Source organism: Lepidochelys olivacea (genome assembly GCF_965140295.1).
Source record: "Lepidochelys olivacea isolate rLepOli2 genome assembly, chromosome: 11".
Classification (NCBI taxonomy): Eukaryota; Metazoa; Chordata; order Testudines; family Cheloniidae; genus Lepidochelys; species Lepidochelys olivacea.
Genome location: NC_140421.1, coordinates 2,652,009 through 2,676,791, shown reverse-complemented (window position 1 = coordinate 2,676,791; position 24,783 = coordinate 2,652,009). Strand labels below are relative to the sequence as shown.

Genomic DNA, 24,783 nt, shown 5'->3' with positions numbered 1-24,783 from the left:
CCCCCAAGGGCGACCCTCTCCTGCCATACACCGGGGCAGATTTCCTCCGCAGCCCCGGGCCAAACTCCCGACAGCCAGACCATCAATAGCAGCTGCAGACGCCTTGAGAATCAGGGGGTCAGCTCCTGGGAGGGCATAAATCAGCGTAATCTCCTTGACGTCAACGGAGCTCTGACCATTTGCGCCGGCTGGGGACCCTGGCCCCAGGCTGTTAACCTCAGTTTCCCGCTCTGCAAAATGGGGCTAATGCAGCTTCACCCACCCTTGCCTCTCTGCCCACGCCTGCTAAGCACAGCTTTGACCGCCAGCGCTGCCAGCGCCCTGGGATTGGCGCAGACCCAGCCCGTCCACCTGGCTCCCACGATCACACCAGCTCTTGGTCGGGGGGAAGGTAGCCGCTGCAGCAGGGGCATCAACAAGAAGCCCCCCCTCCCACCCCCTTCCTGAAGCCAAACTAGCCAAAGCCCGTCGCCCGACTCAGCCGGTGCACGGCCAGACACCCATGGGCTGTGCCTTTCAGCGTCCAAGCTCCACACAGAGATGATCTCACCCGTGGGGCCAGTTTCCCCAGAGAAGGGGGACTTGTGGCACCTTAGAGACTAGCCCATTGATTTGAGCATACGCTTTCGTGAGCTACAGCTCACTTCTTAGGATGCATTCAGTTTTCACGAAAGCTCATGCTCAAATCAATGGGTTAGTCTCTAAGGTGCCACGAGTCCTCCTTTTCTTTTTGCGAATACAGACTGACCCGGCTGCTCCTCTGAAACCTTTCCCCAGAGAGGCACTCGGGGCAGGGGCACCACTTACAGAAGGATTTCCAAGTCAATGGATCAGCATGAACTGAGCAAACAGAGAACCAAGACACCTCCAGGTGGCTGCACAGGGGGGTGCTCCCAAGTGGGGGCAGATGGTCCTGTTACTGGGGGACAGTTCAGGGGGACAGGCTGGGTAGGAGCCAGGGGAGGAGGGGGGAGCTGAATCTCCCTGCATGTCGCTGGAGAGGCGCATGGCAGGGCTGACGGGACGGGACGGGGGGGCGCTGATCTGCGTTACTGAGAACGCCCTGGGATGACGAATGCCAATCTGGCTTTCAGGTACCCCTTGCAACGTGGCAGAGCGGGCTGGGGGCAGGAGTGAGGGGAACTGGCAAAGCCAGGCGTGGAGAAGTCAGAACAGTGCCCAGCTGCCCCAAGCTGGCTCTCCCCCCACCCCTGAAGGCACCGCGCCAGATGTGAGACAAGGCCGGGAATCCTTGGCACGCTGGCCACGTTTCTGAGAAAGGAGCTTTGCCCTTCCCGCACCATCCACAATAAGCCTCCAGCTTATCAGGGAGATCTGGAATTCCCCTGATCCCCCGGGGCATCAAAGTCCCAGCGGCTGGAGCGCTGACCTGCCCCGCCCCGGAGGAAGGGCGGAGCTGTGCCCTGGGTTCTGAGCTACGCACCCAGGGCACCCCGGACAGCTGCTGTCAACGGGCTTCCCAAGCAGGGGTGGGGAGCTGGCACATGTGGTCTGCCCAGGACACAGCGTGCATGGTCAGGCTCAGGAAGAGAGCTCAGCGCCGGGGGGGGGGTTAAAGTTGGGGAGACCATGCGCCCCCAGCAAGCAGGGTGAACTCACGGGCTCGGATTTCACGGCACGCAAGCCCTCAGCATCTGGAAAACTGGCCTGCAAGGAAGCTTCAGTGGGCAGCTGCTGGTTAATGGCCCTGGAGGGGCCTGGAGAAGGAATGGGGTGTGTGTATGGGAAGTGGGGTTGCTTTCACTGCTCTTGGACTCACCCAACCAGGCCTTTCCATTGGTTTCTCTCGAAAGATACAAGAGCCAGCAAATATCCTGGCAGCGTGGGGGGAAGGAGTTGGGTGTAGTGGGCCACAGCAGGGACTGGTTCTATTCCCCGTTCTGGGCGGGGAGTGGGGGCTAGTGAGTGAGTTGTGTGGGGGTCTGGGAGCCAGGACTCCTGGGTTCTATTCCCAGGTCCAGGAGGGGAGTGGGGTCTGGGAGCCAGGACTCCTGGGTTCTATCCCTAGCTCTCCTAATCGTTGACCTTAAGCAAGCCACACACCGTCCCCGCCATCACTCCTTTCGCTCGGGGGGGCTGCAGTCCGCTATGCTGGTAGAAGCGCAGCGTTGCGGACAGCACACTGCCGGTACAACGGCCGACAGGGCCGCCGCCTCCCTGGGGTAGATCCGGCTTCAGGGTCCCGTCTGTACAACTGGGATCCCCCCAAGTCGCATCACAGGGTGGATGTGCCAGGCGCGGGTCGCTCATGGCCGCAGAGCGCTTTGAGACACTCCAGCGGGGGGCGCTGGCGTCTCAGTCATTCGAGCAGCGACCTGCCGGGTCCATGGCACTGAGCGGGGCTCAGCCGAACCCCGGCACACCTCTGGCAGAGAGACAAGGACTGCGAGTAGGGGAAGCAGGCCCAGGCCCCATCACCACGCTGCCGGCAGTGGCAACCGCTGAAACCGGGCTTTCCGGGTGGCAAAACCGCCAGCCGGTGGGTGGGCACCGGGGCAGGGGATGGAGATCAGCGGGCCAGGGGCTTTGAGGGCTTTAGCATGAGAGCTTTCAGCTGCTCCTAGATGAGTGCCGGCAGAGCAGCCCCCCACAGAGCTGTCTGCGGGAGGGGAAGAGGAGGAAGCTGTCAGAGCATTTACCAGGGCTGCCGGTAATTTTCCAGCCTGCTCCCCACCCCCAGTCAGGCTTCTGTGCTGGTTTCTCTCCACCAATTGCACCAGCCATCCTAGTGATCATGAAACCTCCTGTTCCCTCTGTCAGGCCCCCAGCCCTGTGGTTTTAAAAGAGGAAACTTGGCTGGAGTAGCATTAACCCGTTCAGGCACACAAGCAAGGGCTGGTGGCTTTTTTGGTTTTTTTTTTTCTTTAACTTATATATTTGCCTTGCTATACTGTGTGTATGTGTGCGGGAGGGGGCGGGGGCGGCAGTGGGGAAGGGTAACAATTTGTGTGATGCAGATGGGTGCTTTGACAACCTGCCAGGAGCCCAGAGGCAGCACCTAATTTGCACACATTACAACAAGAGTTTACATTTCTTTAGTACCTTCCCTAGCTGCGGTTCTGGAGGCATTTGGGGAAACTGAGGCACAGGGCAGGGAAGCGACACTCAGGGTTGCATATGGAACGTGCAGGGGCTGGAAGCTGGGGGGTCCTGACTCAGGCCCCTCTGCTCTAACCACTAGTCACCCCCACTCCCCCTAAAGGAGACCCAGGGCAGCAACTTCCCTGCCTCCACGTCCCTGAGCCATGTGGCCTCCACATCAGCTCCTAGCAAGGAGCTCAAAGGAGCCCCACAGTAGTGTTGGTATCTGGGGGAGAAGGGGAGGTGACAAACCAGAACCCCGCCCCCCCCAGCACCCTGCCCCTCAGGCGACACCCCCAGGGGATTCCCAGCTCAGCAGGCGAGTATTCAGGGCCAGCCGGATTCTCCAAGCAGCTACAAGCCCCTCCCCTTTGCCCCACTGAGGAGCTGGGTCTACAGGGAAAGAGACCTTGCAGATGTGGCAGGACTCCTGGGTTCCATCCCTTTGGTGGGAGAAGGAGAGCCTTTAGAGCAGGGACTAGAATCAGGACTCCTGGGTTCCATCCCCCGCTCTACCACTGGACTTTGGGCAAATCCCTCTTGGTGATTCCCTGTGCCCCCCCCCACCCCCAGCAGGGTGGGCGGGCAGCTTCTGGGAGCCTCACGCCAGAGATGGGACCCTACTGGGCCTCGGGGTGGGATCATATGAGGCTGGACAGCCGATAAACCCCAGAAGACGCTGGGCCTGGGGAGGAGCAGACTGTGGGGAACCCCACTGGCTACACACCCCACCTTCAAAAGGAGATAATGAAACCCCCCCAGAGCCCTTCAATTAAAGTTGGGCCCATGCCAGGCCCCCTGCTCCCACCCCCCCACGGGGTGCATGTGGGCACACAGCGCCTCTGGCGGGGGGGGGGGGGGGGGAGAAAACGGCCACAATGAAACAGTGGTGGCCGAGACTGGAGTGGAGTGAACTCTGAGCCCTTTCTCCCCCGCTGACCCCATGACTCTAGGGCGGGCTCTGATCCAGACAGCCCCAGCTGACACGTACATGGCTGTCACGTGGACACTGCTGGGCAGTGGGGCGAGCATGTGGGGTGTGGGTGTGTGGACAGTTACAACATCTCTGCCGGCAGCCATCAGCTCAGAGCCCGGGTCCCGTGAGCTCGGTGTCTTGTCCCCAGGATCAGCCTGTGCAAAACATTCCATAGGAAGCAGCTAAAATCACCGCCATGGACAATCGTGGAGTAACCTTAATGGAAGCATCTGCTGAGGCCTGGGGCAGTTATGGGCTGGCCCTGGCAGCAAAGCACAGAAGATTTTATCCTGCCTAACAGCGGATGTTCTGATGATCTGGAGAAAGGGCAATTCCAAGAAGGATTGGGCTTAAGCCCTTGAATCTCCGCAGCAGTTATGAGGGTTCGCTATGCAGCCTTTAACAAAATAAAACATGGTTTTTGTTAGGTTGAAGTTTTCCCCAACACAGGTATTTTTCCAGCAACAACAAACAGCTGCCACAGCAGGAAAAAAGCTGCCGAACAACAAATAGAAGCTTACTTTGAGGTTTAAAACTTGCTTACAACCCCCCACCCTCTTCCCCTCCCCATGCCAGCTAGAGGCAGATACTAGAAGGAACAGCTGCTTCTCAAACAAACAAAGATGCTTCCATAAACAACCCAAACACCACGGCCCTGAGAACAAGGAAATGAAACGGACCCCATGGGTTACCACTGGCCAAGCCAGAAATCAGTAAGACAGCCAAAAACCAGCAGGGGTCAAGAAACTGGCTTTAAAAAAAAAACCAACCCACCCTCTGGCTCTAATTACGTATGGTGTCTATCAGGTAAGTCAGGAGGTTGGTTTCCAATACAGTTACATTCACAGTGTTTCGCTCCAATAGCCCCTCACTGTGAGATCCGAGTGGGGAAAAACGTCAAAATGGAGAATGGCTGGATTATGGGTAAATGGGACGGTCACTAACTACTTAAAAGATTGTGGAGCCTGCATGAAACTCTTACCTGAATCCCCATGCAATGTTAGCGGTTGCAGAATATGTTCCTGTCTTTTTAAAAAACGTTTCTCCCTCCCTTCCCCCACCCCATTGCTGTCTGAAAGACCCACAGAAAAGTGGTAAGAAAAGTAACAGATTATACAGCCAGATACGCATACACAAAACAAACAAACTGCCAGGACAGGGGGAATGTAAAAACTTGACCGTAGGATTATCAGCCCAGCCTCCACCCGTAGCCAGTACAGAAGCGTGGGAGGAAGGGTGACAAAACCCCTGTAACTGACAGTTATGAAATATTTGCTAGGCCAAGTCAGACTAGAAATGAGACATTTTTAGCAGGAAGGATCATTAACCGTTGGAACAATTTACCAAGGGTCATGGTGCATTCGCATCCAGCATCACTGGAAATGTTTCAATTAGGGCTGTTGATTAAATCACAGTTAACTCACGCAATGAACTCAAAAAAATTAAATCGCTATTAATCACACTCTTAAACAATAGAATCCCAATTTAAATATTTTGGATATTTTTCTACATTTCTATTGCAACACAGAATACAAAGTGTACAGGGATCACTTAATATTTTTATTACAAATTTGCACTGTAAAAATGATAAAATAGTATTTTTCTACGCACCTCACACGGGCTCTGTAGTGCAACCTCTATTATGAAAGTGTAACTTACAAATGTAGATTTTTTTTTTGTTACATAAAACTTCAGAGCCTATAAGTTCACTCAGTCCTACTTCTTGTTCAGCCAATTGCTCTGGCAAATAAGTTTGTTTACATTTATGGGAGATAATGCTGCCTGCTTCTTGTTTACCATGTCACCTGAAAGCGAGAACAGGCATTCGCATGGCACTTTTATGGCCAGCATTGCAAGGTATTTACATGTCAGACATGCTAAACATTCGTATGCCCCTTCATGCTTCAGCCACCATTCCAGAGGACTTGCTTCCATGGTGAGGATGCTCATTAAAAAAGTAAGACATTAAATTTGTGTGTGAACTCCTTGGGGGAGAATTGTACGTCTCCTGCTCTGTTTTACCCGCATTCTGCCATATATCTCACATTCTAGTGGTCTCGGGTGATGACCCAGCACATGTTTGTTTTAAGGACACTTTCACTGCAGATCTGACAAAACGCAAAGAAGGTACCGATGTGAGATTTCTAAAGATTGCTACAGCACTCAACCCAAGGTTTAAGAATCTGAAGTGCAGTCCAAAATCTGAGAGGGACGAGGTGTGGGGCATGCTCTCAGAAGTCTTAAAAGAGCAACACTCCGATGTGGAAACTACAGAACCCGAACCACCAAAAATGAAAAAAAAAAAAAAATATCAACCTTCAGCTGGTGGCATCAGCCTCAGATGATGAAAATGAACATGCGTTGGTCCCCTCTGCTTTGGATCGTTATCAAGCAGAACCTGTTATCAGCATGGACGCACATCCTCTGGAACGGTGTTTGAAGCATGAAGGGACATATGAATCTTTAGCGCATCTGGCATGCAAATATCTTGTGATGCCGGCTACAACAGTGCCATGTGAACACCTGTTCTCACTTTCGGACGATACTGTAAACAAGAAGCGGGCAGCATTATTGTCTGCAAGTGGAAACAAACTTGTTTGTCTGAGCAATTGGCTGAAGTAGGACAGAGTGCACTTGCAGGCTCTAAAGTTGGACACGGTTTTATTTTTGAATGCAGTTATTTTTGTACATAATTCTACATCTCTAAGTTCAGCTTTCACGATAAAGAGGTTGCACGAGAGCACTTGTATGAGGTGAATTGAAAAATACGATTTCTTTTGTTTTTTACAGTGCAAATATTTGTAATAAACACATCAATATAAAGTGAGCGCTCTACACTTTGTATTCTGTATTCTAATTGAAATCAATATATTTGAAAATGTAGAAAACACCCCAAAATATTTAGATAAATGGTATTCTATTATTTTGTCTAACAGCACAATTAATTGAGATTAATTTTTTTTTTTAAAATCGCTTGACAGCCCTAGTTTTAATCAAGACTGGGCGTTTCTCTACAAGATCTCCTCTAGTTCAAAGAGGAGCTAATTCAGGGACATCCCACGGCCTGTGGTCTACAGGAGGTCAGGGTGGACAATCACAGTGGTCCCTTCTGGCTTTACCTGTGAATTTCGTCCAAATTTCTGCCTATATCCTGCCTACTTGTGGTTGGCTTATGGGCTGCAGCACAAGAGTAAATATCCCCCTAGAAATAATGCTCCGGCCTATCTAATGGAACTCAGGATGGTCTCATCCGCACACGAATCCTTTTCTGAAACCGATTCTATTCTTCTCATGAAAACTCATGGCGATCAGGGGAGGTCCCAGACGACTGGAAAAAGGCTAATGTAGTGCCCATCTTTAAAAAAGGGAAGAAGGAGGATCCTGGGAACTACAGGCCAGTCAGCCTCACCTCAGTCCCTGGAAAAATCATGGAGCAGGTCCTCAAGGAATCAATTCTGAAGCACTTAGAGGAGAGGAAAGTGATCAGGAACAGTCAGCATGGATTCACCAAGGGCAAGTCATGCCTAACTAATCTAATTGCCTTCTATGACGAGATAACTGGTTCTGTGGATGAGGGGAAAGCAGTGGACGTGTTGTTCCTTGACTTTAGCAAAGCTTTTGACACGGTCTCCCACAGTATTCTTGCCAGCAAGTTAAAGAAGTATGGGCTGGATGAATGGACGATAAGGTGGATAGAAAGTTGGCTAGATTGTCGGGCTCAATGGGCAGTGATCAATGGCTCCGTGTCTAGTTGGCAGCCGGTATCAAGTGGAGTGCCCCAAGGGTTGGTCCTCGGGCCGGTTTTGTTCAATATCTTCATAAATGAACTGGAGGATGGTGTGGATTGCATCCTCAGCAAGTTTGCAGATGACACTAAACTGGGAGGAGAGGTAGATACACTGGAGGGTAGGGATAGAATACAGAGGGGCCTAGACAAATTGGAGGATTGGGCCAAAAGAAATCTGATGAGGTTCAACAAGGACAAGTGCAGAGTCCTGCACTTAGGACAGAAGAATCCAATGCACCGCTACAGACTAGGGACAGAGGGGCTAGGCAGCAGTTCTGCAGAAAATGACCTAGGGGTTACAGTGGACGAGAAGCTGGATATGAGTCAACAGTGTGTCCTTGTTGCCAAGAAGGCCAATGGCATTTTGGGCTGTATAAGTAGGGGCATAGCCAGCAGATCGAGGGACGTGATCGTTCCCCTCTATTCGACATTGGTGAGGCCTCATCTGGAGTACTGTGTCCAGTTTTGGGCCCCACACTACAAAAAGGATGTGGAAAAATTGGAAAGAGTATAGCAGAGGGCAACAAAAATGATTAGGGGGCTGGAGCACGTGACTTATGAGGAGAGGATGAGGGAACTGGGGATGTTTAGTCTACGGAAGAGAAGAATGAGGGGGGATTTGACAGTTGCTTTCAACTACCTGAAATGGGGGTTCCAAAGAGGATGGATCTAGACTGTTCTCAGTGGTAGGTGATGACAGAACAAGGAGCAATGGTCTCAAGTTGCAGTGGGGGAGTCTAGGTTGGATATTAGGAAACACTATTTCACTAGGAGGGTGGTGAAGCACTGGAATGCGTTACCTAGGGAGGTGGTGGAATCTCCTTCCTTAGAAGTTTTTAAGGTCAGGCTTGACAAAGCCCTGGCTGGGATGATTTAGTTGGGGATTGGTCCTGCTTTGAGCAGGGGGTTGGACTAGACACCTCCTGAGGTCCCTTCCAACCCTGATAGTCTCTGATTCTATACTCCAGTGCCTTGTGGGAGAGAGTTCCACAGCCCCCTGTCATGGAGCCCCCGGGCGATGCTCTGGAACTGCTCCCCACGAAGCCAGGCAGGACTCTGGGGAAGTCTCCTCTCTGGGAGCAGCCTGGCTGCAGGACACACAGCTCAAACGGCTTCCACCTTCCTGGGTCTGACCTCGGAGCATTCAGCCTCCTCTGCCCCTCCGTGCACTTCCCACAGCAAGTCCACCCAGGAGGGGTCCTGGGGAAGCCAGGGGGTCCTGCCCCGCAACTCCGCAGTCAGACGGGACTCTCAAGCCAGCCAGTAAAACAGAAGGTTTATTAGACGACAGGAACATGGTCTAACACAGAGCTTGTAGGTGCAGAGAACGGGACCCCTCAGCTGGGTCCATTTTGGGGGGCAGTGAGCCAGACAACCACGTCTGCACTTCACTCCATGTCCCAGCCAGCCTCAAACTGAAACTCTCCCTCCAGTCCCTGCTCCTCTGGGCTTTGTCCCTTTCCCGGGCCAGGAGGTCACCGGATTCCTTTGTTCTCCAACCCTTTAGCTCCCACCTTGCAGGGGGGAAGGGCCCAGGCCATCCGTTGCCAGGAAACAGGGTGTCGGCCATTCTCTGTGTCCAGACCCCTGCACACACCTGCCTCTAGGGCTCTGCAAGGATCATACATCCTTATCCCACCCCCTAGATACTTAAGAACTGCATAGGGGAAACTGAGGCACCCCCACACTATTCAGAGGAAAAATTAAGAACAGTCCCGCTTTGTCACAGCCCCTTTAGTTATAGCAACTGCAGAACAGCAGTAAAGTCTTTCCAGACAGACGTGCGAGTTCAGCTGACACTGTCCTACAGCATGATCCTTTACACAGACAGCAGGAAGGATATTAAGGTACCTTCCCCCTGAGCTTCTGGGGAAGCGCTTTGCCTTTCAACCATGCCTCCCTGAGCTCCTCACAGTATTTCATGCTGAGAGACGTACACTGCATAGCCATTCCCCGTGGCTCAGAACATGCGTGAATTCCACGTGGTAAACGCAGCATTAACTCCGGAGGTTGGTCGCCTGGGAAAGAACTAAAGGCATTTCTTTTGAGGATCACCTCTTCCTTAAGGTGTCCACTGTGGGACAGGGATTGTATATAACTCTGGGGGGCAGGCGGCTGCCACGGCTGCGCCAGGAACCAGGCGTGTGTGAGCGCACGTGCGAGAGAGAGATTAAGGGAAAGCACCAGGTTGTACCAACTCCAGAGAGGCATCAGCCCCCCCAGGGAGGTTTGCCCATGCTGGTTCAAAAGGGATCTTCCAGCCATCAACCAAGAAAGGGCTTCTGGCATAGAACGGCTGCATTTAAACTGCCTCAGGGCCTTCTTTCTGACCCAGCGACTGGACGGGCCCTTCTGTCCCAGGGCCCCAAATCTCATGGAAGGGGCCCATGGGACTGAGGTGGATCTTGACTAAGCTTTTAGCATGTATAGAGGAACTTCTTCCTTGTTTCTATACATTGTCGCGGTGACGCTTTTACACTAGGAGTAAAAGGTGGTGGCTTAGCAAGAGCAGTGCGCTGACTTGTACCTGCTGGCCACGGCCATCGGAGAGAAGGCAAAGCACTGGGGTGGGCAGGCAGGGGATCTCACAGTGGAGAAGCACGAGGGCAGGCGGGCCGACAGGCTGGCTTGCAGGGGTTATCACAGTGGAGAAGCACGGGGGGGGGGGGGGGGCAGGTGGACATGCTGGCTTGCAGGGGTTATCACAGTGGAGAAGCACGGGGGGGGGGGCGGGTGGACAGGCTGGCTTGCAGGGGTTATCACAGTGGAGAAGCACGGGGGGGGGGGCGGGTGGACAGGCTGGCTTGCAGGGGTTATCACAGTGGAGAAGCGGGGGGGGGGGGCGGGGCGGGTGGACATGCTGGCTTGCAGGGGTTATCACAGTGGACTATGAAGCCTTCAAACTCCAGTCAGGATGGGGAGAGACGTGCATCTCCCCCCAAGAGAGGTAACGACTGGAAGCCCGAGACCTGACATGGGTGCCCCCGAGGGACCACGGGGTGGGGACGCAGGTGCAGTGACCCTGAAAAGGGAATATTTGGCTCAGTGCTGCCTGCCAAAGCCCAACACTTTACTGCTGGTGAGTGACACACACAATGCAGTGCAAGAGATCAAAGTGACAAAGCCTGTCCCATCCTTCGAGAACACTGCTCACAAACTCCAGTTGGAAGAGAATTGGCTCAGGGCACTGCAGGTTTATTATTACACCCAGGGAATAATCCACATTGTTCTTTAATGAAAGGGAAGATTTTAAAGTCTCATTACCATTCAGATCTGGTAAAGTTTCCAAACACTTCCACAACCAGCCCGTCAAGTTCGGAAAAGTTAACGTAACGCTTGGCATTCGCCCAGTCATTCCCATCTCCAAAGCATTGTCCAAACACCAAGCTGCCGATTGAGGACTTGATTCCTTCTCCGGGGACGGGATCAGAGGGAATAAAGCAATTCCCTCTGTTAATCCCAGACTCCATTAAGATGCAAGCGACACAGAATTCTGCCATGCTAGTTATTTGTCCAGCAGCTAGGCGATGGAGCCCTGATCATTTGCAGTGATATCTTGGATTCTTTCCGTCTTGCATTGCAGGGGATGGCTGGTCTTGGGGCTGCCGTACTGAACCAGAACTCCATCAGTTCCTCGCTGTGCCACGGATACCTTCGGTGTATGGTTAACTCGCCTCATCTCTCTGCACCACAGGTCCCTCTCTGAGAAATGCAGGCAATGATGCCTCCCCTTTATCTTGGATGTTTAGACGGTAAGCGCCTTACTCTGAGCTACACAGCGTACACACAGAATGGGGCCCCAACTGAGGTAGACGCTACTCCGATAACTAAGGCGGCGATAACTAAGTTAAAAGAACCACCGCTTTCTTCAAGCTGTCCTCAAGCTGTGTAAAGGGACTGCAGACTCTGAAATTCCTCTTTGTTTTTAATAATCTACGACCAGCTTAGCAGACAGATCTATACAAAAGACAGAGGAAGATTTGCTGTTCCTTTTACTATTTGCACCTCTCTTAGCTCAGCTGAAGAAAACAGTTTCACTATTTATTTCTAGCCGGTTTCCACCTTTCCTGCACTAGGCACTGGTGCGGCTGCTGATTTGGGGTTAACAGAAAGATCTGCTCAAACATTTCCGATTGGTGGGTTTTATAAAATGCCTTTGGGAGCAAAAGTTAAGGCTTGACTCTAAACCTAGGTGACAACAGCTCTTTAAATCGCTGAGTAACTACCACCACCTCCTCGGTGACCCATTTTCCCAGAAGTGGGCTCCCAAGACACGACACAACCAGGTCATACTCCCTTTTCAACGTGCCTCAGCCTTTGATGGCTGACGTTCTGTCTGCCAGAGCATTAGAGCTCTGCAAAGATGAAAGCAAATCCAGTTTAATACACACAGGCCATGTCTACACTAATGAAAGGTAACGAAGTGTGCAAGTTAACGTGTTCGAATCCAAGCGCAGGCAGGACAGTTGTAGACTGGCTAATGCATGCCAAAACGAGGCAAACCCACAACTCCCCGTCACATTCTCCTTCACCAGTTATCACGAGTTAGAACTACAACTTGCCCTGTCTACACAAGGATTACACACTTTAGGTAACACACACGCACCCCGACCTTTTTTCTAAGGAAGCCAAGGTCACAGGGCTAGACAATCCACACAGCTAACAGGGCTCTCTCTTAATATGCCCCGCACGTTGCACAAACACAGGGAGGCCCCAGCTGAGACAGATGCTTCCACAACGCAAGTGCCCTGGCAATGAATCCCATCAGCGTCTCTGGAATCAAAGCTGTCCATTTGGTAAATCAACCTCCTAGCCCTGACAGCTGTGCCAAGAACTGTCCTGAATGTAAACTGGTACAATCTCACCTCGCTGAGCCAGCCACAGCACTCTGCCCTACCCTTCCACAGCTGCTTCAGAGCTTCCCCACGCGGCAGAATGATTGCATCGAGTGAGCGTGGCCAGTTTTAAAGACGCTGTTCAGAATGCTGTGAGTTGTCGCGAAACAGTCGAGCATTATGTCAAAAAGAAAAGGAGGAATTTGTGGCACCTTAGAGACTAACAAATTTATTTGAGCATGAGCTTTCGTGAGTTACAGCTCACTTCCTCAGATGCATTCAGTGGAAAATACAGTGGGGAGATTTATATACACAGAGAACATGAAATAATGGGTGTGACCATACATGCTGTAACCAGAGTGATCACTTAAGGTGAGCTATTACCAGCAGGAAGGGGGAGGGGGGGGAACCTTTTGTAGTGATAATCAAGATGGGCCATTCCCAGCAGTTGACAAGAACGTCTGAGGAACAGTGAGGGGAGGGGGGGATAAACATGGGGAAATAGTTTTACTTTGTGTAATGACCCATCCACTCCCAGTCTCTATTCAAGCCTAAGTTAATTGTATCCAGTTTGCAAATTAATTCCAATTCAGCAGTCTCTCCTTGGAGTCTGTTTTCAAAGTCTTTTTGTTGAAAAAAACCACTATTTTCCACTGAATGCATCTGACGAAGTGAGCTGTAGCTCACGAAAGCTTATGCTCAAATAAATTGGTTAGTCTCTAAGGTGCCACAAATCCTCCTTTTCTTTTTGCAAATACAGACTGACCCAGCTGCTCCTCTGAAACCGAGCATAATGTCAGTTTCACACTTCCAGGCAAAGCTCCTGGCAGCATATGCTGGAGTAATTCACCAGGCAGGAGGACCCCCAGAGACCGAAGCTAGGGGAGAAGAAAAGCAGACAACCCGGTCCCCAGCTCCCTGATCGCAGCTTGAGGTCTCAGGAGGGATCATAGATGACAGTAGCCGGGAGAGGCTGGAACTTGGGATTTACCTGACGCCTACCAGCCAGAGGCGGACGTGAAAGAAACCCTTCACAGCCCAGCAGCCATGACACATCGGGCATGTCACAGAACCTGTTGTACACCCCAGTGCCTGCCCCGAGGCAGTTTCAGGCATGACAACAAGGGAGGGATGGGGCGAGGAATGATCAAGGCTCAACAAACAAGATCAGGCAGCTGCTCAGCTCAAGCTTGTGCACCCCTGGACAGCTCACGGGACTGTCACAGTTCTCGATGACTGGATTGCAGCAGGCATCCCGGGAGAGGCATATGAGCAGAGGGAGCTGGGCCTGTTTCCAGGGGTCTGCCCTAGTCCTTGCGGGCAGATGCCCCTTTCCTTCATTGCTACCGAGTGACCCTCTAGCTACAAGGCATCCAGCAAGTGTTCCAAGCCCCGAATACACAGTGTATCACACACACACACCAGCTACACCGGCTGGGCTATGCTAGGATCCTTCGCACTGCGGATCCCACTGTGAGAGAGGGGACAAGGAGGGGAATCTACCCTCTGCCTGAGCCTTCTCCATCGCTCCGAGCCGCCTTCCTGCCTCTCTGCAACATCAGTACCCCGCAAAACTGGGCCACTGCCTCTCCTCCGTTACTCTGGCTCTCCTCCCTCCTCCACGATGGACCGATTCTCCTCGATTCTCCATAGTGCAAACCCCGCACCGCTGCTTCTGGTAACGGACGCCTATTACCCAGAGCTCTAAAGGCTTTCGGGATGCAGCGTGCGTGGCAGATGCTCCGCAAGCTAGAGTCAGAGCGTTCAGCTGGGGCCCAAGGAGCAGATGCTGAATGGAAGCTGCGGCACCCCTGGGTCTGGGGATCTGGGTCACGTGGGCAAATCCTGGCAGGGATGGATAATGCCAAGCTTTGTGTGGGATCTGAAAGCAGCGTTTTCTCCCTCTAACCCCTAACACAGTCTAACCCAGGCAGCTGGAGCTTTCCAGAGAAGCCTGCGTATGTGTTAGCACAATGCTGCACCAAGCCCAGGGCAGCAAAGGACACATGGCTCCCCAGCGCATCGCCCAGAGAGCCGGCCAAGCCCTTCTGTGGCTGCTGTGCGGGGGGGGGGGGGGGGGGCGGTGCACGGCACCTACCCCAGAGGGTGGCACAAGCATCCCCCCACCCAAAGTGGTTTGGGCACCAATCAGTGCGGTGCAAACCCTTTGGGGTCTCCAGGAGCACCCCATGGGGGAGAGGGGGGCAGCTTGTGGGACTGCCAATGCAGCCAGGAAAGAGACCTCCTTCAAACCCTGCACAGCCCCCTCAGCTCAGCCACCAGCCCGCCCCTTAGCGCCCCAGTGAGACTCCCCCTCAACCCGGCCAGCCTTCCTGGATGCATGCACGCAGACCTCTTGCCACAGATCCCCATAACCCACACAGCCCCCCTGCATCCTCCCGGCCCAGCCTAGCTCCCCCAGCTTCCCCCCCCCGCCCCAGCCCTGCACAGTCCAGCCCCAGCCAAAGCCCCCAGCTCCCCGGCAGCCCCCCAAGCCCTGCACAGCCCCCTTGCCCCAGCCTCATCCCCCCGCCTAACTCTCCCCTCCAGCCCCAGCCAACCCCCCCAGCTCCCCTCCAGCCCCCCCCCAACCCCAGCCAACCTGCCCCCAGCAGCCCCAGCCAACCCCAGCTCCCCTCCAGCCCCCCCCAACCCCAGCCAACCTGCCCCCAGCAGCCCCAGCCAACCCCCCCAGCTCCCCTCCAGCCCCCCCCAACCCCAGCCAACCTGCCCCCAGCAGCCCCAGCCGCCCGCTCCAGCCCCCCCGGAGGCCCCCCCCAACCCCAGCCAACCTGCCCCCAGCAGCCCCAGCCGCCCGCTCCAGCCCCCCCGGAGGCCCCTGCCCGTCCGCCACCGGCAGCCGACTCCTCCCCCCGGCCCCACGAAGCCCCCGGCGGCGGGAGAGAGCCCGGAGCGGGTCCGAGCGGGACCCCCCCCCGCCGGCCGCACTCACCCGATGCGGAAGACCAGGGGCCCGGCCAGGGCCATGAGCACCTTGGCGAGGCAGCGGCGGAGGCGGCGCGCCGGCCGGCAGCGGGCGAGGGAGGCGGCCCCCAACCCGCAGCAGGCGGCCAGGGCGGCCGCCAGCAGCGGGAGCCGGGACAGGCAGCCCGGCCGCGCCATGCTGGGGCCGGCCCCGCCCCCCCGGGCCGGCCCCGCCCCCGGCGCCCGGGCGACCGGCGAACGCCGCCGGCCCCAGGCTTCGAGCCACGCCCCCTTCGAACGCCCTGTAGCCAGCGCCCGACCCCCGGCGCGCTGGGAGGGCTGCGGCGCCCCCTGGTGGGCGTTGGCTGTCGCCGCCCGAGGGAAAGGGGGCCCCGGGCTCCCCCAGCTCGGGAGGGCTGCGGGGCTGAGCCTTGGCTGGGGTTTGGCCTGCTCCGAATTAGCTGCGGATCCGGGACAAGTGGCCCTTGCAACGGATTCGTTCCCCTTCCTCCTGGCCCCTCCCGGGTCAGGGCCTCTTACAGCCTTCTTCCGAAACCCGCGAGCGGGGGCCGGCTGGGAGCCGCTGATAAGGGGCCCACGGGCTCGAGTCATCCCCCTCGGCCTTCTTCAACCCACAGTCACTGCGAGAGCCGCCCTTCCACTCTAGCTTCCCTGTCCCTGCCGGATAAGCCCATATCAACACAGCCTAGCCTCCAGGGACTTGTCCTTAACTGGAGCAACCCGCTGAGCTATTGTCAGTTATTAATTAGCAATATCAGGGCCAGTTGTTAATGAATGCAGACCGTGTATTTTGCATGAGCATTGTCACACATCATAATGAATTGATTAATGCAGCCAGGAAAGCGGCCTCTTTCAAACCCAGGCAGGGTGGCCACCCTGTACAGCCCACTCAGCTCAGCCACCAGCCCTCTGACTATCTCCACCTGTCTCCCACAGCTGTCTGTGCTTTCTTCTCCATCACCCTCTCTGCATGGACCTTCTTCCTTACCTGGGACCTGAGCAACGCCTAGGCATAGTAGTAAAGTCAGTAGGAGTCTATGTGGGCACCAAGGCCCTGCCTGCATGGATCTGATTCCAGGACTGGGGCCTTCGCTTGTGGAGTTTGCCTTTTCAACTAGCTTTGAACATGGACTTGCGTGCCCGGCCTGGTCACTCTAACAGAAGCATCTTTAACTGAGGACTGTAATTCGCTCCTCCTAAATTGGCCTTGTAAGTCTCATGAGCAGAAACAGTGAGGTTGCAGAGTGTGAGAGCTTCATCAGGAGAATGCAGATCCTTAACCAAAGCATTAAAATAGAATTTATGAAACCATGCCAACCCCTTTGGCTTGGCTCGCTGCACAGCGCGAATTTCACCCCTTGTTCGCCAAAACTGACATCCCAGAGCAGGGTGTTGTTATAACGAACGGTTCCTACTTTTACTCTATCAGCATTTAAGGAAGGCATGTACTTAATTGGAATTGTTCACCTAACCAGAACCCCACCCTCCACTGGCGGGGTGAATGATATGTCCAGGTGTTAGAAAGAGGGCTTCAGTCCACAAAGTCAGAACAGCGCACTTGGAAAGCAATTTTATTTTAAGGGACCATCCCTCAGTTCATGTATTTGTCCCTTGGGGTGACCATCTGCCCCTTATTTTAGGGGATGTCCCTTGACTGTTTTAAACATCACAATATAGCTTGCGCTAATTGCCCTGTGTAACGCTGAGCCAGCAAAGGATTAACAATCAGCAAGTTAGGTGACCTGTAAGCAATCCTGAAGGACAGATCCAAAGGGTATTGCAATGGTAACCAGGGCCATTCCCTGTAGATAAAACAATGAGGAGTCCTTGTGGCACCTTAGAGACTAACAAATTTATTTGGACATAAACTTTCGTGGGCTATAACCCACTTCATCAAATCAAAGCCATGTTAGTAGACTAGAATCTTTAACCTGTTTGCCTGCATTGTTAGAGAATCAAGGGTAGATGCTAGGTGTATTTATCTGTGTTTACCTATATCTTGTCAGAAGTTTAATGATGTAACCAGATTATCTTGTAGATGCTAATTACCTTTCATGTCTTAATTGCCTTATATTATGCACGTGTATGGTTCAGTTTACCTTAAGATCAAAGATGTGAAGATACTGCAGGAGACTAATAGTAGTGATTACATTGTCTTCAACTTAACTATCTATGCTATAATGGAATATCACCTAATGACCTTATTCACCCCTTCTCGTCAGCTGTTGTGAATAGCCCACTTCCACCTTAATTGAATTGGCTCGTTAGCACTGACCCCCCCCCCCCAATTTGGTAAGGCAACTCCCATCTTTTCATGTGCTGTGTATTAATACCTGCCTCTGTATTTTCCACTCCATGCATCTGATGAAGTGGGTTTTTGCCCACAAAAGCTTATACCCAAATAAATTTGTTAGTCTCTAAGGTGCCACAAAGACTCCTCGTTGTTTTGACCTTATGTGAATGAAAGCAACTAGTTTACCTGTGCATGCATAGGAAATATTCTTCCTCGGGGCAGGTCCTGCTGTGACAATTTCTGTGAGGAGGTTGGTCAGCCTGCTCTAAAGGAAAGCCCCGGGCCTGATCCTTTCATCTCAGGTCTGCTTAAACTTTAACAGCGAAGGTCTAACGAAGCCATAGAAGAATGAGGTCTCCAGGTTTACCCTGGATTTCCCCTAGACACACCTGAACAGTATCTACACCTGGGCTGCCTATCTGCCTAGACCCTTTTAAATCAATTCCAGAAAGACTTTTGCAGATCAGCAGCCTCCCCATCTCTGCTATGAATCTGACCTACTGATCTTTTAACCATCAGCGACTCTCTTCTTTCTTTTTCCTTCTATTATTAAACTTTTCATTTTTCGTTACTAAAGGATTGGCATCGGTGTGATTATTGGGTAAGATCTAAGACTCATATTGACCTTGTTGCTGGCACAGAGTGCCCGAGGCAAGCAACAGCTGGGTTTGTTGCCCGGTATGCGTCATGCCAATGACCACAATGGGGTGGAGAAGCAGAGAGATTTATCTGAAGCTTCAGATAGGATGCAGGGAGACTGAGCTGTCTCAAATCCTGCAGCCCCGCATGCAGATTCCAGTATACATTTTATACCTTTTCCTACTTCACTACACAAGCTTATGCAACCAATTACCTGTTGCCCCGTACAATACCGTAGCCAATCAGCTAAAGCAGCCAGTTGTGTTTTTCTTCATTAGCAGTTCCCGGGCCTTGCCTTATTAGGCTCTATTTGTTACTAGCTTTTGCTAAACATTTCTGCCTTACTATACTGGCCTTGGCTGGCGAGCCGCGTGCAAACCTGTCTGTTTAGGTACTAGCTTCCTCATAGTTGGGCAGGGTCACAAAAAGTTCAAGGAGCGGAGGGGCTTCAGTTTGCCTGGGCCTAGAGCAAGGGGGCTTCATCGACACTCGTGGTCTTCCACCCGCCCGAGTTACCTAGAGTGGTGCCCAGTGTCACCAACAACCTGGGGATAAGTGTTTGGTCCTTTGGGATGGGTGAACCTCACATATGGTGAATCAGGTTTTCAGTAACCTCTCACTATCTTCGACTTGGCTGTCTAGATGGGAGCCAAGGGCCAGAATGCCTAAAGGGGACTGGATTTGGGGTCTTGGTAACCAGTACGGTATTACAGAAGCTGCTTTGTTGTTGGCTTGGTGAATCTGTAGAATAAACCAGCCGTTCGCGGGACTGTCTGCCCGATTCCTTGCAGTCTGCCCTGTGTGTAGCAGCTTCAGCATGGCCCATCCAGGCACTTGGGCACACACTGTATATTTGAAAGCGGTAGCAGTGCACACGAGAGAGAAAAATCCATGAGATGCCCAGGGAAATGGTGTTTCCCTGAAACATCCCTTCACATAAAGCCTCGTCCCTTATTTTTCAGGTGGTTTTCACTTGTTTCCGTCCAACAAAGGTGGAAGCCTGAAGATGGGACAGGCTGAGTTAAGGGGAAGGGTGTTTATTGAGGAGTGAGCTGGGGGTGTACAAATGCAGAATGGAATGTCACCAGTTGGCACTCCTTCGTACTGGCACAGGTTTCTCTTTAGGGAGGAATGTGTTTCTTTTTCTCTAACAGTACGATTGGTAGGAGTTAGAGCGAGGGAGTTTCTGGAGGAGGACTCTGGCAAATTGAGATTGAAACAAAATATGCTTGAGGGACTATCGCCCAAGATAATTAACCAAAAAAACCTCCGTAGTCAAAGACCAGTGACTGGAGACGGTGGTGATCACAGACAAACACAGAGCTGGTGTGGGACAGACTGTGTCTAAAGAACAAGGGAATGTGATAAATATTTCCTCCACTGCTCAGGAGTCATGGATAAACAGCGATGAGGAAAAAACCCATGCCTCACCCTTGGGGAAAAGAGAGAGACAGGATTGCACCCCAGAGCCGCCAGGTCAGGAATGGGCACTGCTGACAAATGGACCCCAACGCAGTGTGGGACGCCACCCTGGGTGATCTCACCGAGCTTGGGTAGAGAGACAAGGGGTCTGTCTCTTGGCAGCGCTGGTGTCGCTTCTCATGCCCACGAAGCCCCATTGAATTACGCAGGCCCCAGGGGCACTTCCTTGCAGCCTCTGCTGCTCTCTCATTGGTAAAAGACTTCAGCCTTAGCGGACATGGCAGAGGCCTGAGCCCATGAGGTCACAGGCCTTGGGTCCCACGTTCAATCACTGTTGATGACAGCCACAGTTTCTACCGCCGTATGAGTCCACGATGATCTACCACGATGTGGCGCGCAGGGTTAAACCTCGTTGCTAGGAGCTGTGTGTGACCATCACCTTTTAGGCAGGAGGAGGGTAAAGTAGTGACTTAACTAACCACAATAAACCCAAACCCCAGGCATGTCTCCAACCCCTCCCTCTCCCCAAAAAGCAAATGCCAGGGGCGAGTGTGTAAATAAACAAGATTGCCTCCCTGAAATACCTGGGTATCATCAGTTGCACCTCCCCTTTGGAACAACCTGCAACACCTCAAATTTGGCTAGCCACTCGGATCAAAAGAAGTGACAGCAGCAAAATGCTCTGGAGTTATTGGTAACTAGCCATTTGTTCTGTGCACAAACTAACACACAACACAATCTGTGTTCTCTCCTCCCTGGGAGAGTTTCCAACAGAGAATACAAGCAGCAAGACCGGGGGGCAATCGTCTCTGGGGAGTGGAAGAGAAGCGAGTTGTACCTTCCTGCCCAAAAAAATCAATACATCGTATAAAAACCAGAGTTCCCTTGGGAAGATGAATTCCAGAAGTAACAGGTCTTCCTCTGGCCGTACACGGAGAGATTCCTTAATTGAATAACTTACCGTCGAAATAACGGGGCTACAGAAGAGAAGGTGATTTACAAAAACAACGAAGAGTCCAGTGGCACCTTAAAGACTAACGGATTTATTTGGGCACAAGGTGAGTTTAACTCCACTGGACTTGGCCAGTGGAGTTAGTGTCCGAACGGGAACATAAACCCATTCTTCTAGCCCAGACTCCTGCTGGGCCCACTCTTCCTCTGCAGGTGGGCTCAGCTTCCCGTCCTTTCTTCCTCGCATTGACGGGGTTGCTGTACCAAAGGCGGTGGCATCGGGAGAACCAGCATCGGCCCTCTCCACGCCCCCCGTCCTGGGACGCCAAACAATTGGACTGTCTGCCTCAGAATGCAGACTGCCTTCTCATCTTCCCAGGGCCTCTCCCACGAGCCTGGCTTGGGCCTCCACACATCGACCCAGTGGCCCGTAGATCTCCCAGCAGGCCTAGTTCTTCGCCACGTGCTCCCCCATCACCTGGCCCCAGTCTCCACCCGGGGTAGGGAGGCTGCGGCCCAACCCCCTCGAAGGGCCAGCGCACCTGGGGACATGGTCCTTTGTGCGGCGCAGAGACCATGCCGTGGCCTGGGGAGCCGGGGAGATCGGTGGCCTTGAGGGAGGAGCCCACAAGCTCCCCAGCCGTGGGGCAGCAGCGGCTTTACCGCAGGGGGTGACCCCGGTTCGCTTCGGCCCCGTCACCATTTCCTCGCTGGTTTCGATCCCTTTCGATTCGTTTGTTGAAAACGAAAGTCTCCCTCGGCTGGTCCCCATGCGTTGCTATGGAAACGATGACGTCACAGGGACGGGACTGTTGAGGCGACTCCGCGTGGGGTGGAGAGAAATAAACCCGCACTTTACGCGGTGCGTTGAAACCGAGCGGGTCTGTGAAATGCTGACGTTTCTCTGCTGTTTTCCCAGGGGCGTAGAGCAGAGGTGGCCAAACTCCGGCCCGCAAGCCACATCCGGCCCGTGGGACCGTCCTGCCCGGCCCTTGAGCTCCCGGCCGGGGAGGCTCGCTCCCGCCCCTGCAGCCTCAGCTCCCCATGCCGCCAGCGCTCTGGGGCTGCGATCTCCTGCCGGGCAGCGCGGCTGCGAGAGCCGCCGGCCTGCCCCGCTGCGCCAGACTGCGCGGTGCCGTGGCTGGCTCTGGCCGGGGGGCGCGGCTGCTAGTCCTGGTGCTCTGAGCGGCGTGGTAAGGGGGCGGGGAGTTGGATAAGGGGCAGGGGGTTCCAGGGGGCAGTCAGGGGACATGGGGTGGTTGGATAGGCGTGGGAGTCCCAGGGGGCCTGTCAGGGGGCAGGGGTGTGGCTAGGGGTCGGAGAGTCAGGGGGGTTTGGATGGGGGTGGGGTCCCAAGAGGGGGCTGTCAGGGGACGGGGGGGTTGGATATGGGGTGGGGTCTCGGGGGCGGGGGCGGTTGTCCCGGGAGGGGGCTGTCAGGGGATAAGGAGCAAGGGGGGTTGGATGGGTCGGGGGTTCTGAGAGGGGCAGTCAGGGGAGGGAAGTGGGAGGGGATGGATGGGGTGGGGGCCAGGTTGTTTGGGGGGCACAGCCTTCCCTACCCGACCCTCCATACAGTTTCAGAACCCTGATGTAGCCCTCAGGCCAAAAAGTTTGCCCACCCCGATATAGAGGGTTCACATACCATTGTGATGGGCATGGGACAGACAGACAGACAGACATGTCCATTTTGGGACACAAACAGACTAGCAGTATCCCAATAACATAGGATTAGGAACACTCCATTCATGGACCCCTCACCTGTAGGGTGCCCCCTCATGCCGGGAGAGGGCATTGCAGAGGACTTCACTTTTCATTACCCGACACACACCCCTGCCCCCCGTTGGCCCCTTCCTCAGCCCCGATGACCAGTCCTAGCCGGTGTCTTCTCCTGACCCCTGCTCTGAGTTTTCTATGGCTTGGCCCTCTGGCCAAGTCATGTAACAGTTCACCCCCTGCTTCCGGGGTAGCAAAGTCCAGCTGATATACACAAAAGGTCTTTCACCCCTCCTGGGCTTCTTTGCTTTCCTCATCCTGCTCAGAGTGCTGATTCCCCCGGCTTTTCCCTGCTGGAAGTCCAAATACCGCACAGGCTGGTCTTCCAGCCCCTCCTGGGCTTCTCTGAAATCCTTTGCTTCTTGGCTCCTTCCTCTAGCCCATGCAGAGTGCCTCTTATCTTGCTTCTTCCCCAGCAGGATTCCCCAGCCTTCCCTTTGCCAGGGACTCCAGCAGTTTACCTCTGGGAGGAAATCCTCTAGCTCCCTGCAGGACTCAATTGGGCTTCCTCGAGCTCGTCCCATAGGATAACTCCCCTTGTTTTCCTCTCCGGAGTCTTTCCTCCGCTCCTGAGGGCCCAGCTCTGCTTACATAACCCTCTCCCTGCTTCACCACCGCAGCTGGGGGCTGTCTTTCTAATTAAACTCCATTCCATCCAGCTGGGATCACTAATTAGCCCTTATGTTGCCAGCTTATCAATGAGGCTTAGGGATAGCTGCTAAGTCACGGGTAGGGTTGAACCCAGCTTGCCTCCAAGGGCCAGTCAGCCTGAGACATTCCCTTTGTCATTTTTACTGGGCAACTCTCCTTCTCCAACCCCAGTGGCAGGACATCACCTCTGTTTAAAGTATAGACACAGGGGTCTTACTCGGCTACCTGGGCTCTCAGGCTGAGTTTCGGCAGTTGCGTTGACAGGAGAAAATGTCTATGGAAAGCTCAAGACATCAGGGAAAAATCCATGGCTGGCAGGGCTGACGACAATCAAAGGGAGTTTTTTAGAGTCTGAACAAAAGACTTCCTAGCAATGGCACAGGCCCATTACTCGATGGAGATGGTAAAACCATTACTAACGATGCAGAAAAGGCAGAAGTGTTCAATAAATATTTCCTCTCTGTATTTGGAAAGAAGCAGGATTTTGTGCTCGAATCAGGAGGAGGATAAAGTATTTTGCAGTCTTTTTGTAACTAAAGAGGATGTTAAACAGCCCCTAATAGGATAAGCATTTTTAAATGAGCAGACCCAGGTCTTAAAAGAGCTGGCTGAGGAGAACTCTGGCCCGTTGATGTTAATTTTTAATAAATCTTGGAATCCTGGGGAAAGTCCAGAGGACTAGAATGAGTGCTAATGTTGTGCCAATATTAAAAAAGGGCAAGCAGGATGACCCAAGTATTTATAGGCTCATTAGCCTGATATCAATCCTGGGCAAAATTTTATAGTTATATGGTAAAAATGAGAAAGTCAGCAACTTGTGAGTGATAGTGGGTGGTGACACTTTTGTAGTAGTATGTCTGATTTTGTAAGCAAGTAGTTTTTCAAATGAGGTGAAACTTGGGGTATGTAAGACCTATGAGAGTCCACAAAGGGGGACAGTTGTCTGGGAAGGTTGAGAGCCACTGCGCTAGTCCATTTGTAACAAGCCTAATTCAAAAGTCCCCAGTAGCGTTTTTCTTCCTTTGCCTATCTGTAAATTTCAATTATTATCCAGGGGAATCTTTTGAGTCAGTTGGTGTGTCTGGTGAAACTGACATTTAGCAAGATATAATGATAAAAATATAACCCTCCACTGCTTACCTGTAGTCAAGTCACCCCTCGGTCATCTGTGTGTTAAACGAAACCCATTCCGCTCCGGAAGTTTAACTGTAAGGCATTTTTCCCAACCACTGAACCATATTTTTTTTTTTTGGCTCTTTCCTATACCCACTCGTTTTCCAACATCCTTTTAAAAATGTGGGTGTGACTGGTTCTCCCCGGGGGCCACCTGGAACTGTAAGTTCATGAAATGTGCCCCCCTCCCTCAGTGTGGAGAGGAGTATACACAGCTTTCTACCCCAAATTA

At 53.1% G+C, this 24,783-nt stretch overlaps 1 protein-coding gene across 1 annotated transcript in view; it reads right to left on the bottom strand.

The window, feature by feature from the left end:
* Positions 1-15,832, bottom strand: part of LOC311528753 (putative hydrolase PNKD) — a 34,610-nt gene extending 18,778 nt beyond the window's left edge. The window contains exon 1 of the mRNA XM_084644154.1: positions 15,654-15,832. Coding sequence (XP_084500280.1) covers positions 15,654-15,823 — 170 coding nt within the window. The 5' untranslated portion in view covers positions 15,824-15,832. The remainder of the gene's footprint in view (positions 1-15,653) is intronic.
* Positions 15,833-24,783: the final 8,951 nt, after the last annotated feature.